The sequence below is a fragment of the Diadema antillarum genome, unplaced genomic scaffold, assembly GCF_040938485.1.
Source record: "Diadema antillarum isolate AM-2024a unplaced genomic scaffold, OU_Dant_1.0 seq00001022_RagTag, whole genome shotgun sequence".
In the NCBI taxonomy this organism is placed as follows: domain Eukaryota; kingdom Metazoa; phylum Echinodermata; class Echinoidea; order Diadematoida; family Diadematidae; genus Diadema; species Diadema antillarum.
The window spans coordinates 711,118-729,311 of record NW_027271857.1 but is presented as its reverse complement, the minus strand read 5'-3'; the positions used below and the strand labels follow the sequence as shown (position 1 = coordinate 729,311).

General features: G+C 37.6%; 1 protein-coding gene across 1 annotated transcript; it reads left to right on the top strand.

The window, feature by feature from the left end:
- The first annotated feature begins 340 nt into the window (after nucleotides 1-340).
- On the top strand, nucleotides 341-15,861 carry LOC139742829 (sec1 family domain-containing protein 2-like). The gene is made up of 14 exons (XM_071653346.1): nucleotides 341-649; nucleotides 1,780-2,025; nucleotides 2,626-2,772; nucleotides 4,643-4,720; nucleotides 6,479-6,610; nucleotides 8,090-8,262; nucleotides 9,647-9,746; nucleotides 11,075-11,205; nucleotides 11,838-12,044; nucleotides 12,762-12,922; nucleotides 13,783-13,885; nucleotides 14,507-14,662; nucleotides 15,169-15,301; nucleotides 15,781-15,861. Exons 1-14 carry the CDS (start codon nucleotides 461-463, stop codon nucleotides 15,859-15,861), a joined length of 2,037 nt encoding a protein of 678 aa, XP_071509447.1. The 5' UTR covers nucleotides 341-460.
- Nucleotides 15,862-18,194: the final 2,333 nt, after the last annotated feature.

The window sequence follows — 18,194 nt, the reverse complement described above, 5'->3', positions numbered from 1 at the left end:
TTTACCCCAAAACAATGCACACTTTCAGTCTATATAGTTTTAATTCCGGGATCAATGCAATTTACGTTTTGCACAGTGTTTCTACCTGTTTCGGCATTTTATTCAGAGGGTTATGAGATCGATCAAAGACGACGAGTATTCGTGTAGTGCCCTGCCCTGTACCAGCATCGGGTCTACGCTGTACGTCACGAACCGCTTGATGGCGGTATGTATTGCACAATGTCAGTGCCGTAATATGGCTTATTGCATGCATTTGTCTAGCCCGACCAGACGCTGTAATTACGCCGTGCGAGTACGTACAGCGACTGGGCTGTGTATAGTTAGCATTTGTCATGCTTTTCCCTACCTCAGTATCCTGCTGCATTTCATTGTGTCTGATATGCGATTTACTGATCGAATAGGGAGAATTAAGTAGTTCACCCTATGTTCTTACAATGCCCAGTATTATAGGTGATATATCATGAGTTCGACAAGTGGCGCCTTTACACTCAGCAGCTGTGCCAAAACCTGGCATACGATTATTCCGTATGTTCCCAAATCAGTGGTCTTCTTAGACGGTCCTCTCGCCGAGGCGCTGCACTGGACGGCAGGTGCAGCCTCGCTGTTTCAAGCTGGGGCTCTCAATATCAAAGAATTTTCATCATTTGAGGTAGGTTTCCTAGGCCCAATGTGTGCGACGTGCAATGAATCCTTAGAAAAGATATGGCTGATCTAATGATGTTGCACGTAACTGACTTATAGTAATGGTATGTCTTGATCTTGTGTTTGAAGCGAAAAACTGACCCAGCAAATGTCATTACTATTGGTGATTATACAGTACTACTAGATCTATAAATGAGAAGTTTTTCGCGGAATTAGACATACATGTACTTGTCGGTCAAGTAGGGTGGTAGGTATAAATGCCGAACCCCATCAATGGCGCGGCGCTCCGTTGCATGTACAGTTGAGTTTTTGCGTGAATACTTTACAACTTCCAAGTGACTGTAAGTGTGAAGCACATTTCACAATTTCACTCAGAATCTCCTCATCATGCCTCTGTTTTTGTGTTGATACAATTTAGGGGCCTATCATTTATCAAGGAAGACTATCTCTCGAGAGTGAATTGTCTTTATCAAAATAGAATTAACTCCATCAAATGAAGTTGTGAATGCTATTTTATATGTACATCATGTAATAAACATATTTGATGGTGGCAGAAAATAAATATCTTTATGTGCCATGGTGGAAACCCCTACCTTGTGTGCCACATTATTCTAAGATACCAACATAGTCATGCTTTGAGAAAACATTCTGTTTTTCAAATCTATGACTTCTATACAGATTTCTGTTAAGCTGGACATGTAGTGAGCTAAGAAAAGTTGTAGAGGAAATGCTAAGCTTTGCTTTGATGAAAATTGTATGACAAATCGATGATTGATTTTCTTTGAAATGACCAGTACCGGGTAGCTACATTACTGTAAAGGTGCGACTTTTGCAGACAAAATAGTGACAGAAACATAGAATTTACACGCAAATCTATGAAGGAACACTGCTTGATAGTCAATCACCACATAAAATGCAAGAGCGAGATGAACAGAAGTGCTAGAAAAGCTTTCATTGTACTGTGGCATTTGGCGATTTATCGATTGGTTTTGGCGTGTCTGTGGGTTTGAGCAGAATATGCGAAGTTGGCACGCCATCGACGAAGTCGGACATGCGAACATGGCGCATAATAAGTTAAGCAGATTTTTTACTGTTATAGTCTCTTGGTCATAATGGTTGTTATTTCATATATGGCAGAGTTGTTCCAAAGAGGAGAAAAAAGGTGTCTTCATCATCAGTGGACAGATATGCTCCACCAAGCAAGAAATTCTGGAGGACATCATCAAGGCCAGCCACTTCCAACACTGTACACTGATCACATCTCTGCCTGAGTCACTCCACCAGCACCTGACAGAGGATGGGGTGTCTGGGGCTGGGGAGGGGAATGACTTCTCTCATTTCCGTGACATCGAAAGTAGAATGCGAGGATGGATGCGACACAAGGTATCTATATAAGAAAGAGTTTACGGCTTTGACGTTATGTCAGTGTAATAACTGTCATGCAATTTTATTACATTTCACAATGAACATGCAGCAGAGTGAATTTCAGCTGCTCTCTCTCTCTCTCTCCAGATCTATCTCCCACACCTTCAAGATATCTCATGAAATCAATGCAAAGAAAGCTGTCTGCCATACAATTGCCCAGTTCAATTTAGTTTGATTCAAACGTAAATTGTTTTGAATAGACATAAGCTTCTTTTCAAAGTTATTTAAAGAATATGCCTTTCTGTAGATTTTGATCGCCTGTACACAAAATGCTCAATAGCTACTGCATTCCTCTGTGAATGTGAATTCCGTTTATTCTTGATAGTTAAAAAAAAAAACACATGCTTTTTAAGGTTACTGGTAAAAACATTTTGTCAGGAGTTTGATGCAAGGTCATGTAAAAGTATCTTCTTGGGAAAAAACACATACACATATGCAAAGCATTATTGTGACAGGTTTTGATTTGATAGATTTTCAAATCATAACTCATCAGAAATTCTATCTTGTATTTAATCATTGAACTGTTTTATTTTATGCCATCATCTATATTACATCCAGTCAACCATCTATGAAGCCGATGTGGTACATGTTCCTCTCTCAGTGGCCTGTGTGTCGCCAACCTTATTCTTCTTGCCATCGTTCACCAGTCTCTTCCCCCTACTGGATACAGACATGCCTGTCATCAAAGCACATCAAGAAAACTTAGTAATGATGTTATTTTGATGACCTTAGCTTGTAATATATTTTTGTGTTTGTTGGTTAACTTCATTGAGCTGATTTACAACATTTAGTAACAGTATGTGAATTGCAAGTGCATCTCGTAATGATGGGGAAAAGTGATCACCATACTTTCCTATTCATTAAATGAAATATCAAATATCAAGTGAAATGTCAGTTTACCATACTCTCCTCAATTAGAGAGGTAATTCTCATGCGTGTTTGTGCACTACAGAGGGTGTGATTTTTTTAAGGGAACAGGTTACATATCGTCGCTGGGGTGACAAGACCTTGTATCTGCAATTTTGGTGATTAAGACTCTTTTGCATTAATGGTCAGATAATCATTTAAGTGATGTCCTGTAAAAATCCTAGCTGTCTTACCCCAAAAATGAAGCCACCTCAGCATATCAAAAGAATGTCTATCCCATTGGATACAGTGCTTTTGCTGCCATGGTTTTTTTTTGTTTTTTTTTTGACTCTTCTGAACATTTGACATTTTGCAGATACGAGGTCTTGTCATGTGTTAGAATAATGGAATAGCTTCTTGATTATCTCAATAAGATGTGTAAATCAAAGCAAACTGTGTTTGTCAATATGTCTTAGATTTCAGACTGTTTAAATTGCACTATTCGACTATTTCATCTGCACATTATGCAATATCCTGAAATGTGCTGTGCAGAAGCATCAGAAACTCTTCCAGCAGATTAAAGCCTTGTTTTTACTTGTGATAAAATCACTCAAATTCATATTCCATTAATATTTCCACCTAAAAATAAAAAAAGAAAAAGAAAAAGAAAAAGGATTACCTGAGAGAAGAGTAAAGTTTGTCAGGGACTAACTGGACCTAGCAACAGCCAGTGATGCAGCATGCAATATAATTGGATTTACGCAAAATGTACTGGTATTTACAGTAAATGCATATTATCAGCTGGGAAAATAATTGTTAGCCAGGTTGTCTGGATAACACACATATGAATTAGCATGGTGATCTTTTTAAAACGTGTATGCTGCACTGATTCTCTATCACAGTGTCCTAGGGGACTGGCCCAACTCCTTTCTTATACTTATATTGAATAACATATCTGCTAAATGTATTACAGTGTAACTACACACTTCTGTTAGGAAACGCTCAAAGGGGTTGTTGTAGTTACTATGTGATTATAACAGCAAAATTTGTGTCCACAAGAGCAGTCTTTGTGTATGTTGTAGTAGTAGGGGTAAAAAGATGCCATTTTGGAGCATATTAGGTTGTAGATCAAAAGTCAAGAGGCTAAGAAGTTGGGATATCAAGTCACTATTCCATTAGAATTTCAAGGCATAGTTTTGTCCTTGTGGCTTTACTGTATTTTGAGGGATATTTTCATCATGAAAATTGTGCTCATATGCAGAAATGAACTGCATGATCACATGTACAATGAAGATGATTCACAACACGTTTGTCACCTCATTATTTCCTTGTACAATGCTTTCTGTGGACTTTCTGTCTTGTAATTGTCAATTTAGAGCATTTGAAACAAGTAGCTATTTGCAAATAGAAGCCTTCACAGTTGAATGATTTGCATTTGTACTTGCACTAGATTCAATTTCAAAATTCTTGGACAAGAAGATATTCAATATTATTTTCTCATTAATGTTCTTGTCAGGAATATATCAATGTAAATGACAAAAATGCCTTTTAGGCAGAACTAAAATGGGAGTGGGGCAAGTATGGTATATACTGTAACTTATCACATATTATTTGATATTCTGGAAAAGTTGTATATAGGCCTAAGTAGCTTCATTTTAACTATTTCTGTAGACTGATAAAATATGTTGATGTTTGCATAATGATTGATGTCTAATCCCTGTCAATGTAGGTAGAAAGAAAGTCCCCTGAGAGCCTGACAGATGTTGACATTGGCATTCTTCCAACTGAGCTCCAGGATGATCTGAAGGTTTGTGTAATATCCATATTCAACAGATCACTGTGTGTAGTCCATATGAGATGAATCACGTGTTCTTTCTGTATAATCATATTTATGATGGAGTTTTCTTTTATGCTTGCAGGAGGATGTATAAGCTTAAGAAACACTCCAAATTCAGGTTATCGGTGGAACAATGTTGTAGACAATGAAATTCCAACAGTTAGAGGCAGATATGACTTCTGCAGGTTATGTTGTTCTAAGCCTATGTCTTATAAAATTTACGCTTACATTGTTCAGAGCATGCACATCAATGATAATGATGTATCATCAGATATCTTCTCAGATACTATACAAATATACTTTGCCTAGTTTCGAGTTTCTTGTTAAAACTATGGGCAGAGGTGACTCCAAACTAGTACTATTCACTGAGGGGCGCAGCCCCGAAGTGAAATAGTACTAGTTTGGAGTCACCGAGGCCCATAGTTTTAACAAGAAACTTGAAACTAGGCAAAGTATATTTGTTTTATATTTTGGATCAAAAATTTGAATAAAAAGTGAAAATCATTATAGACCGTCTATAGGCTTAGCCGCACTGCGGCGGCAGCGCAGCGCCTGCAAGACGCAACAGTGCGAGAGATCGGAAATTGAAAAACGTAGTAGCCGTGGCACCGCCAGAGTTGCCCGTCGCATGTATCCAAGCGCTCGTATGGCCGCTGCAAACCTGAACACTAGAATTTGGGACCGGACGCTGACGGGTACACTTGATTGTAAAGAAGGGTGATTGTGACATCATTTTGCAAATAGTATACTATTTGCAAAATGTCGTCATAACAGTGACGTCATTTTGCAAATAGTACTTCATGGAGTGTCAAACACACCAACACTCTAAAATAGTTCAAAATACCTATAATCACGTGAAGCTCTTCTAACCAATCAATGGAAGACAAATTTTTGATCCAAAATATAATATGTCATATATTTGGTAAAGTTGCTACTGGCTTGAGACGAGAGACAAAAAGGCACAAAGATAGATTTTTGTGTTATAAGCTTGATAATAGTACACATCCTTTATGGATAAGTGTGTTTCTTTTCATGAGATGAACCGTCTACTTTGGTTAATGAGTGCCATCTACCAAAGTATGGGCATGAGAATTCAGACTTCAGACTATCCCTATTATAATTAACTCCTCTTCTCTGGCACAGCATTTGACCTTCCTCCTCCAATACAAAGAGGTTCAAGGACCCTTTGTCAGCATATTAAAGGCATGGTTTAACAATGTTTGCAGCTTGGTTGACATGACCTATAAGGGCCTACTTATCTTTGTGCCCCCTAAGTCTCATATTATGTAATAATGAAGCTTGGAAAAGTACAGTTTGACATGACACACTAATTGTTTCAAAACAGTCAAATCTGTAAAAGACTTGATTTACCATAATCAATCTTTCTCTTTTTTGTCTGATCCAGGCAATAGTACTGAGATAAACTATTTCATAAACAGTGTATGTCATGGTGGCTGTTATCATTGGTATCTTGAGAGTGACAGCATAATTCTGAATTCGGTTGATTGTGTTTGAGTATTGCTCAGACTTTCTTGTACAGTTAGCAAAAATTTGACTTTCTTTCTCTTTAAATTGAGTTGCCATAATACTACACAGTGGCTCTAACAGATTGAAGTCTGATGAACTACAAGTTCATCAGGAAATTGTCATCAGAACTCAAAACAAAGTTGTTTTTATAGATGAAGGAGGATATGTTGACAGTGTATTTCATGACTGTGTGCTGTACAGATGTTGGTATCTACTTTGAGCTGCCTATGTGAGACACTTGATATCAACGAAGACATCTACTGCTTGGGGCCCACCAGCAGGATAATTGCTACAGAGCTAGCCCACCTCACGTCAGCACGTAACAGGAGGAAAGTAAGCCATGCATTTGAAACTCTTTCTCATAATATAGATTCTACCAGTTCTCAAATTTACCATATTTTCATATATTATTACATCATAGCACACATAGTAGTACATTTACTGACTGTTGTTAGTACTAACTCCTTGATTCATAACCAGATAGGTTATCCCTCGTTCTTGAAGTGCATATGCAGCATACATTTCAGCTTGTCTGTTTGTCTTTCTGTCTGTCTGTTTGCATATTTGCCCTCTAAGCTCACTATCACACTTTAACCCTATTCTAACTGGGCTATTTGAGCCCAAGTTTTTACGGGGGGGGGGGGGGGGGGGGGGGGGGGTCAATTTGACCCCCCCTTCAGAGCTCGGCTGCCGATCGCATGATCGCCGCAAAATTTTGCCTGAAGATAGAGCCGGATGTCAACTACAAGACTGCATGGTCATACAATAGAAAAATATTGGTTTTCTATTTTTAGTAAATCAATTATGCAAATTTACGTATGAAATCATATTTTCACCTATAACTCCATTAAAAAGACTGAAGGATTGCTAAATTCTTGTATCAGACTTTCTCAAGACACATCGAATAATTTTCTTTTTGAAAAATAGCACAATCAAAATTAATTTCTTTTGTTTTTTATTGTTTCGTTAATTTCTTATGTATTTTTTTGTTTTTTCGACCTTTTGTTTTCTTTTGTTTTTTTTGCCAAAATTTGTTGCAGGCACTTTTTCAAGCTTATCTACATTAGAATTGATTAATTTCAATGGTTAAAAGTTGAAATAATCTAATTTATATAAATTTAACAAAAAAACACAATTTGCATTGGATTTGCACACGATATCATGAATTTGAGCCGTTTTCGGGTTGACATGCATATGCAAAACATTATGTAACTTCAGAGCGGTGTACCTGGACGTCGCAAATTTGGTCTCAAAATACGCGGGAGACTTCAATGAAAAAAATAATGAAATGACGGGGCAAAATCTTTGCGTGTTGCGGAATCGTGGCGCAAAATGTCGAGGGGGGGGGAGGTCAATTTGTTTAACCCCCCAGTTGGAATAGGGTTAAGAAAAATTCATACAGATTTTGTACATAATTGGCCTTGCCTAGGTATGCTTCTTCAGGTATAGATGCATTGACTGCATTTTTGGCAAAATCCCACATGATCAATAGTTACAATAGTGATGACGTACGAGGCTGAAAGCATCTCAGTGAACTATGGGCTGTAGTAGAATTGCTGTTAGTCTCTAATCTGTAACAAGCCATATCAGCTGTATCTGACTGATATCTACCAAGGACATCAAAGCATGTAACAAGAATACAGAGCACAAGAAATGTATGCATGCAGTCAATCATGGTCCTGTAACAACACTTGTTCCTACTTGGTGTTTCTTTTTGCAGTGGTTATTGGGGAGATTGCATTCTCAAAGCACTTATGAAATTATATCTTCACAAATCTAACTCTTGTTACATTTTTTTCTACTGACATCTAGGCAGCAACAAAGCGAGCCAGTATATTGTTTTTGGACCGTACCTTAGACTTGGTGGGACCCACTAGTCATGGCAGGGAGTCACTGGCAGATAAGATTATGGCTGTTTTACCTGCCCTCAATGGACACTCTTGTGATGTGGCTGTTGACATGTCGGACTTGTGTTCCAATGGAAGGTAAAGTGACATGATTTGCCATTCAGTTATTAAGTATTGTACTGGGAATATACATAATTTATAATATATACCAATATTCAGAATACTGTAAAATTGGAAATTTTCGCGCATTTCGCGCAATCAGAAACTAGCGCGAAAATAAAAGCATGCAAATATTTCTGCTTGCCATATGTTCCTGTGCATGATGTCTTGATTCCGCGGAATTAAAAACACGCGAAACTCTTCTCACCCGGCCAAGCGCGAAAAACTAGTCGCGCGAAAATATCCACTTTTACAGTATTGTATGAAGGAAATTTCATTTTGGGCAATGAAAAAAAAAAGGAAAAATGGGATCTAAACAGATCAATTTATGCCTGAAGTAAACATAAAGCAAAAGACACACACATCTTTGCCAAAGATAGATCGCAGAGATTATTTGTTTTTATTGTGAAAATTCTTTGAATAAACAAACTTACTATGCCCAGTGTAAAGGGAAGTATAGCAGGAGTTGTGGAAACTTCAAATTTTCATGTATAATTACATAAACTTTATACAAGAGTCAATTCTGACTAATAATGAACCCATTCACAAACAAAGCTGTGCCACACAAATTCTAGATCCACAAGTGATGTGATGTGAAATGTGCCATTGAATGTGTGTGAATTGATTATATTTAAAACTTCAAATGATGAAGAGTTTCCTATTATCTCACATAGCCAGCTGGTAACACATGCTCTCGTTGTAAAATTGTACAGCAACAACAACAAAATCAAGCCTAGACTTGAGTATTCTTGAGTTGTGCTCAATCAATAGTAAAATATGATTTGAATTTCAATGAGCTGTGCATAAGAGTAAGCAAATGAGGGAAATTATGAAGACATCTCCATATTTCAATGACTCTTTTATGAAATTATTGTGAAATGCATTTGCTGTATATTTTGCAGTGTTTCGTTTATCATCTCTCCGGTGGGAAAGTGCATACTTTCCCCTTGAAAAGGGATTCTACTGTAAGAGTATAAAAATGTACTCTTTCTCATTCCGTCAATATGTTTCTTAATTGCAAATTCAGCCACATGTAAAATTGTCTCACAATTTTGTATTCGCAAACTGTTTGTTCTCTTTAGTAACTCTCTAATTCCTGTTCTGTTTGATTATGCCGACTTGATATATGACTAGGTCTCTGTACAGATGTTTGCCAGGCTGATCGCATGAAGGGACTACAAAATATTCGTTGTGAAAGACTGTTTTAATTCAAGCAGGTGTCTACAGTGTGTTGTAATAAAAATCAATGAAATAATGTCAAAAGATGTGTAGCAGACCACACATCTGTTTTTGAACATCAAAAAAATGAATTCTGAAAAAACAAGAAGAGTACATTCATGGTTTGTCATTTTCTCTTTCATAGCAAGTACAACCCTCTAGTCTTGGCTCCAGGCTGTCTGGCCCATCCTCACCATCAACCTTCTGTGGATCTTTTAAAGGCACTCATTACAGCAAAACAAAAGGTGCTTGCTGAAGTCCAGAAATGGTGTAGTATCTCCTGCTTGCAACATATTTTATGTATTTTTCATTGTAAACTTTCTTGATAAGTTTAATGTTTTGGTAGTATATCTTGATGAAACAAAGAGGAAGTGGACAGCACAAAAAGAGTGGATGTTAGTTCACACAGTGCGATCATATCATAGCCAATCATAGCCATGCCTTTAATATTTCTGTGGCCTCTGTTTTAAAGCAACACAAATACCGTAGAAGTCTTCCTGAACCTGGTGATTCACTTAAAGGGATTGTACAGTTTTGGTTGGGACCTAATTTCAGGTTTCTAACATTTTTTTGGTGAGATAATGAGAAACCTCTTATGAAATATGAAAGAGCATGTAATTCTATGAGGAATTCAACGTTTATTTGATGAAAATTGGTTTTGAAATGGCTGAGATATCCTAAAAACAGTGATTCTAATAAAGTGTGGGACCCACACTTTATTATGATCGCTTTGTTTTACTTTGTTTTTGGATGTTTCAGTCATTCCGAACCCGATTTTCATCAAATAAACTTTGAAATCCTCTTAAAATGGTATGCTCTGTACTATATCATTAGTGTTTTCTTGGTATCTCGCAAAAAGTTAAAAGCCCAATTCTCATCTCCACCAATACTGTACTATCCCTTTAAATTAAAGTGACAATGGGATGAAATAGGATTGCCCTTAAGGGAAAAGAGAAAATTAGCAAAGATCTATTGAGAAGGCATTGAGATCATATTGCATGCATTATCTGTTTGTGAGACACTGAACTGATCATGCATACATTACTGTGAAGCAACCCAAACGACATTGAAGGGTAGGAGTGCATGCGAATGCATGCATTTTTAAAAATCCACAAACAAACTGACAACAAAATGAACAATGTTTTGGTGTGACCTAGGCACAATATCTTGATATAAACTCTATCCTGGTGGGAACTCTTTTTTGAACTCTTTTGGAATCGTTTGGATTGAATAAATCGTCAGGATGATGATATGAAAATAAACCTCTAATGCTGCTACGATGTAAACTTTCTTGAGAAGGAAGCACATGTCATGATACCAAAACAGAATTTCACAAGAGGTTTGACAAGATGCTTCTCATACAAATGAATTCACTGTAATGTTAAATTTCAAAAAAAGGGAAAATTTTCATTTAGACTACATGAATTCATTTAAAATTTATCTGTGTGTACAAGTTAAATTATTAGTTTTAGAGATGACTATACCAATGTTTTTGCAGCCTGATTCAGCTACTTCATTAAATAATCAGACCATACTCTTTTGTATGTGTTTGTGTGTGTATGCGTGTGTGCAGGAAAGTCTGATGGATGTAAATCGCAGGGTTGTTGAAACAATAACAAGGGAAAGACTGCCCTTTGACCCAGCAGCAGCCAAGATAGGTCGAATCAATGCAGACTCTTTGAGGGCACACCTTCAGCTCTTCAAGTGAGTGTCAGTTTCAGTGATTTTTGTTTTGCTTTTGATTATATTTATTCGATATTTTGCCCTCAATAGAATTTGAAGATGTATATATATTTTTTTTCATTCTTTGTTTTAATCATGAATTCAGTATCACTTCAATTGTGCTTTAACTCTGATTTTTCAGGTATAATATTGTTTATGAGATTAAAGAATATTTTCAATAAAGCTGGCTGATGGTCTGGTGTGATGTAAATTAGTTATTTTGTCTTTTATCCCTGTTTCGAGTGATGAAGACAAACTATAGGCTGGTGTCTAAAACAACTTGTGTCATATTGTATGCAGAATTATACTGTATAAATGGACATTTTTGCAGTATGGAAATTTTTTTTTGTGCATTTTGTGATACCAGAAACTAGCACAAAAATTAGAGCGTGCTTTTTGCTCGTTCAATGTACCACTATGTAGTGTCTTTATTCTGTGGAATTAAAAACAATAGAAATTCTTACTCAGCAGAGCGCGAAAAATTACTCGCCCGAAAATATCCACTGTATTAGTAAAAGTCTTGTCTGAAGTATACGGTGTCTATTATAAGTGCAGTTGCAGAGAGAAAAACAAGAGAAATGGAATTTGATTTTGACTTGTTTTTGTCCGATTAGAGGAAGCTCTTCTGCATTCAGGAATTCTAGCCCACTGCTGCAGCTTGGATTAGCGTGTGTGCACACCCTCACCAGTCCTACCCTCTCTCGCTGGGATGACCTACACACCAGTGAGAAACTCATGCTGCAGAGTTTGGGAGAAGGGAATGGTAGATCCATTGCCAGTCTCCTCTTAGACCTTCTTCAGAATCCAACCAAGCAGACAAGGTGGGTGGTGAGAATCCATTTAACCCTGACGTGCCTACAAGTTTCTTGAGTGGTCAGCCTCTACTCACTGGAGAAACATTTGGTTGTTGTATGGCGCGAGACAAATATCCTGCATACTTGGTAATTATAGAAATTAACTTCAGGGTACCGCCAGCATGCAAGTGCCTCTCAAATGGCCCTGTTTCAGATGCATTTTTATGGGATTGCATGATGGCAAAGTTGGATCCAGTCTGGACTGCATCTCTTGTCAGGCCAACACACAAACAGCATACCTACACACTTATGAGAGACTTCATGAAATGGATATGAAAGTTTCTCATAGCTACGTATCAGCAACTTTGGCCATTCTGAGATTTATGTAAAGACTTTTATGTGATGACTTCATGAAACAGAGCCCAGGTTGAGTTGGGGAGAAGCACTGCGGGTGCTGTAGAGCTTGCTGGAAACTCCACCCAGGTTATTCTTTCATCCAGGGGTATTTCCTATATGTGCGTTTGTGTGTTGGAAAGGAATTTGTCTTTCATTATTTCTGTAAACAAGAACCTAACTTGATTCTTTTGTTTTGTCTTTATACCTGAGAGCTACACAATAATGATGTTGGTGATTATGACAATATCTGATGCCTTGTAGGAGCTTCACTTTTGTCCTTTTGTTGCGTAAGTGTGGAAGCTGCACCCCAAACTAACAAAAGTGTTCTTTTGCTTTGTCTGTGTATAGGGGCTACACACTAGAGGAAGCAGTCCTTCTTATACTTTACGGTTACTCTTTGGTAGGAGATGAAGGAAATGGGAGCTTAGAAAAGGAGAGACAACTGCAGAAATTTGTCAGCCAGATGCTAACTCATGCCCCAGACAACTCAGAGTTACTAAGACTACTTGGTAAGACAATTTAGGAAGGATATAAGAAAGGTGACATACTCTAAACCGGAAGTACCGGTAGACAGACACATTGACTTAAGGTTAATGGATAGAAAGGTAGAATATAATCAGGCGGATGTAATGATCAGAAGTTGGGTGTACAGGCAGTGAGATACAGAATATATAGATACATGTAGTTGGATATGCAGGAATGTATAACGAATAAGTGGGTACTTTAGTTAGATACATCAGTAGATTGATAGGATCTCTAGATAGAGACAGGTAGATAGATTGGTAGATTAATATTCAAGATGTTCAAATTTTAAATGTATTTGTGGCCAGCAGACAAATTCATACATACATATACATACATACATTAATTAATACATACATTCATTCATACATAATTATGTAGGCAAATGGATGTGCTGATGGGTCAGTATATGGATAGATAGATGAGCATATGTTATGGGTGAAATTAAGGAGATATATATTAGGTAGGTAGATGGATTAAGAGATGGTAGTAGCATGAAAGATATGTAGATATGTAGACATGTGTAAAAATGGAAGTTTATGTGTAATAAAGAAGCTGTAGGCGAAACGTCATATACAGAAGATGAAAAGGGACATGAAGGAATTCTTTTTTATTTTTTAAAGATTTAAAGCGGTCATGAAAGATTTCATACAGTAAATGTAGAAGGCTGTTGCAAAGTGATGAAAGGTCAAGTTAAAGTTTATTTTGTCTTTGTTGTGTATATGGTATCAAATGTCAAAGAAGAAAAGCAAGCATAAAATCTGGATAGTGGATATAATGTTGGGAATTAGGGTTAAGACTTTCTAGTCAAATTTGTTCTGTTTTCTTTCCTGCAAACTGGATTAAGTCGGGGAAAACCGGTCTGAGGCTTCTTCACAGAGGGCAGCAAAGGAGATTCTTCTGAAGGCAAAGTCCGTCTCAAGAGCACGACGTCATCTCCAGAAGTTTGAGTAAGTATTTTGATGTGTGTGTATTTATTACCACTGGATTTATTACCACTGGACTTATTACTGGCCAAAATGGTCATTTAATAGATAATGACTGACTTACAATAAAATTGTCTAAAACAGTTTCTTCACATACCTTAAAAAGTAGGTGAGCACTTAATGCCCTGAAATGCAGGGGCTGCAGAATGTTTGTGTTTGTGTGTGTGTGTGTGTGTGTGTGTGTGTGTGTGTGTGTGTGTGTGTGTGTGTGTGCGTGTGTGTGTGTGTTTTTTTTTTTTTTTTTTTTTTTGGGGGGGGGGAGGGAATGAGCTGTGGGATCAAGGGTCAATAGAAACCCCCATTGGTGGTATTGTGTAACTTAGTTTCACACTGTTGAAGTAAAGTTGATCTTGGATCTGCTTTAGGATCTCCTAGTTACATGAGTAACTTAGCATATATTAAATGTCATGAGAAGGCACCTGTATCTGTTAGCCCGTTGAGGACGGGCTGATTTTGCTGCAACATGCATTTCCCATAGACACCTGCCCAAGTATACTTGGGACTAGTCTTCAACGGGTTAATGACAGACAAATGGTCCATCATGCCATTCCTAATGGAGGCACTCTCTATGCTTTGTCTTTCCAGTGACCTGCTGCAGCCTGGTTCATTTTCTCAGCCAGCCTCCTTCACTCCATTGGTTAAACAGGTCATGGAAGCCATCTTTGACCCAGCCAAGCCAGATCTTGTTGACATTGAGTACAAATCCAGTGGATTCCGGGATCTTCTCAAGACAGGCTTCAGGTTAGGTCATTTTATCTAGCTACAGACCCTTTTAAACACCGTTCATTTAAGAACAAGAGTATTTTCATCTGAATATCATCAAGCTTTTATATAAAATACTGCAAATTATAATTATCATCTCTCCATATGGTAGTACAGGTAAATTGTATTGTGTGTGAATACCATTACAGATTTAAAAAAAATAGGACATAAGAAGTGATTTGAAGAGGCAATATGTCTACTTTCATATGCTGAAAATTTCAACTTTTTTTTAGCATCACAGGTGACTCCCATTATGATGAATTCTTTTAGAGCATCAGCTTTCTTGTGCTATTTCAAAATTTTGTTATGATGAAGCAAATTTTTTGCACCATGGACTTAAATGTTAATGATTTTGAGACCTGAATTTCCTTGTAAATGTGTTTGTGTAACAGGAACACTCTGTACTTATATTTGAAGTCGGGTTTTTTTGTGAAGAATAAGCTGTGATGTATGATTACCTTGTACTTTTAATTGCATAATTGCAGATTATTCATGAATGTAGGGAAACCCCGCCCTAGCGATCACAACCTCCTTCTGGTCTTCATGGTGGGTGGAGTCACTTGCTCTGAGGTGAAACTAATCAAGGACTCTGTCTCATCACTGTCACCTAACACTGAGGTAAGTTTAAAACCAAGGGAAATGCGTTACATTTCTGCAGTCTAGAAATCATAGACTTCTGGTTTCAATGCTAGAGCTGAGTGAATGAGATGACAAAAACTATGGAAATCTACTCTTTGTTTTGATACAGATATGTCTAAAATGCTGAATTCTATTTTGTATATGCAGTTTACTCCAATCTTGGTTTTTAACTTGTAAATGCATAATTTGACATTTCCTTTGTTTCACGTGATGAATCATTAGGTTTTGCAAACCATTTCATTAGATGACATGATGAAAGGATGTTTATTAGTTGCTGTAAAAGATTTTAAACAGAGGACAATTTGTGTCAGAGGGTCAACATCAAACAGGATATGTTTTACACACACCATCACACGAAGAAATTCCTGAATGAAAATAGGTGCATATAATTGTTACATGTAAACGTTTAGGTGATGTAGTGTTTGTGAATTTTTCCATGTTCTTTGATCTAAATCCAGGTCATTGTAGGGTCGACTCGAGTCTTGCGAGAGCCTGATGTATTGGGACACATGTTTGGACAGACTTCTCTTTCATTCTAAGCATTGCCAGCCATGACAGAACCCCTGTTGCCATGACAGTCACATCCATGTGATAGTCTTCAGCCTGGAAGTGTATTGCTCACATAGCTTACAAGCTGAATTAAACTATGACTGCAATATTTGATATTATGGAGAACTTTATGACCTACTGCTGACATTTTGAAGAACAAAATGCTTTTTATTTTCCGTTGTGTTAGATACATTCACAGTGGCATTCAGTGGACTGCAGACCTGAGCCACATTTCATAAAAAAGTTGATATGATAGCAACTTTTCTGGAATTGCAGTTGTCATTGTAATGACAAAAATCCAGCTCTCTGATTGGCTGTTGCTGTGGGAAGTTACCATTCCAGCAAGAGTTGCTATCCTAACATCTCTTGAAATGAGGCCCGGAAGTCTGTCATAATGTCTCTCTCAAGAGGTCATACACAAGAGATCTTGCATCTCCCAGACATATTTTATTTTCTATAAGAGGAGTATATAGGTTACAGACCAGCAATTCTTGATGAGAATGAAACTCACCTTTCACTTCGAAGAAACTTTCATATCATGGCTATAAAGATACATGGACAGCTGTATTGTAACAAGATTATTTCTCACGGGCCCACTAGACTTTGTTTTCCAGAAACAAATTTTGCAGTATACAGTCTCTCTTAATTACCCCCACCCTGTATGGTGCCAGGGACAATGTCCTCAGGTTGTCCATAAGCCCCAAATTTTGTTTTGAAAACATAATTCAAAGCAAATCATTTTTGTGAATTTCCCTGAAGCTCAACTCTGGTACATTACATGAAGTGGAGACGTGCTGACTAGAATTTTGGCAAACTCCTTCATGGTAACATATGAAAAGCTAGTTACTAATGTTTAAAAATTATATTTTCTGCCCATAACTTTGTGTCTCTTCAAAGTGAAGACGTAGTTCCCATATGCCTGCAGAACTGTTGATTTTTGCTCTTAAATCTACACACACCCCTTAGAAATGTGTGAAATAGCGCTGTAATGTCATGACTTCAGTTGGGTAATGACAAAAATGTAAAATTTTAGCCAAAAGAGTTTGCCGGTAGTACATGTATGACAGTCTCAGAGCATTCCCGATGGTTGTTGTTACATGATTCTTTGCAATCATTGATAATTGACAAATTGGGCAACAGTGATACTCACTGATCTTCTGGGCTACGACTCGCAGGGAGCTTGCTTGGGCATGCTCAATCGTCACATGGCACTCTACCTACCCACAATGCTGAGTGGGGAGAGCTCTTCTGGAATTAAAGTTGTATGTATGTACATTGTACTACAATTGAAATTGTTCTGCACTTGTGATTTCATAATACTACGTAACAACTCATCATCCTGGCAAATCGTATCAGCCAGGTAAGTTTGAGGTATACCCTTTGAATGTAGTGCAACAAATTACAAATGGTGGAAGATGAATTTTGAGTCCTTTTGAGACCTATGTTTTCACTTTAAATTCTTTTTGAAATATGAGTCTATGGATGAGCCCTGTTTTACTGTTGAGTTATGTTATCAGTACACAGGTATTGTGGTTGCTATCTCTTGTTTATATTTTGTTTTGTTTTGTCCACTTCTGTTACAGTAGAACAACATGTTACAATGTGACAATGCCCTTCCACTATTCAAGAAATAAAACACCTCAGAGCTTTCCTCTTACTGATGTGGAATGGTTCTCATGACACTTTCATGGTCCCCAAAATCATAGTGTCAGGTGGATTTGACTCCGTTGGTAGCATGTCTGCTGCCAGATCCAAGGGCCCCAGGTTTGATTCCATAGTCAAACTGAGCAACGTTGTGTGTAATCATATCATCCCCTCTAATAAAAGACAAAACACCCTGTCCCTCAGATAAGACATGAAATGGAGGGCCCGTGTGTGAGAGAGTCACAACTTAAGCATGTAAAAGTTTGTGCTTCATTTTGTTCATTGCAAAGAGCAGATTGCATACCCCGATGAAGTGGTCCCGCCTTACACCCAACTAGACCCCATGGAAGACCAGCAAGGGCAGCTAAAGTGGGCTATCCAACAATCTTCTCAAATGGAAATGAAACAAATGTACCGTAATTATCCATGTCGTCAAGCAAAATTTGGACTGAAAATCTCTTGCTGAGGATTTAGTCTGCATTTAAGTGAGAAATTAATAGTAAATGATTATTTGATGGACCACAGTAAGTATGAGTACTCATCTTGATGGGTCTTTTGTGCAGAAAGCAATGTTGTCTAGCAGCCTATTTGATCTGCATTCTGTGTCTTTACATACTAAGACCAATGCATTTTGGTGAGCAGAGCTTTTGAAGGGTTGCTAACACTTCCACTTTAAAGA

Excerpts from the sequence above, each read along its gene's own strand:
- LOC139742829 (XM_071653346.1), top strand. The coding sequence starts at position 461 with ATGAGTTCGACAAGTGGCGCCTTTACACTCAGCAGCTGTGCCAAAACC. Across the intron at positions 4,721-6,478 it reads AGCTCCAGGATGATCTGAAG|ATGTTGGTATCTACTTTGAG; the intron begins GTTTGTGTAATA and ends TGTGCTGTACAG. Across the intron at positions 6,611-8,089 it reads CAGCACGTAACAGGAGGAAA|GCAGCAACAAAGCGAGCCAG; the intron begins GTAAGCCATGCA and ends ACTGACATCTAG.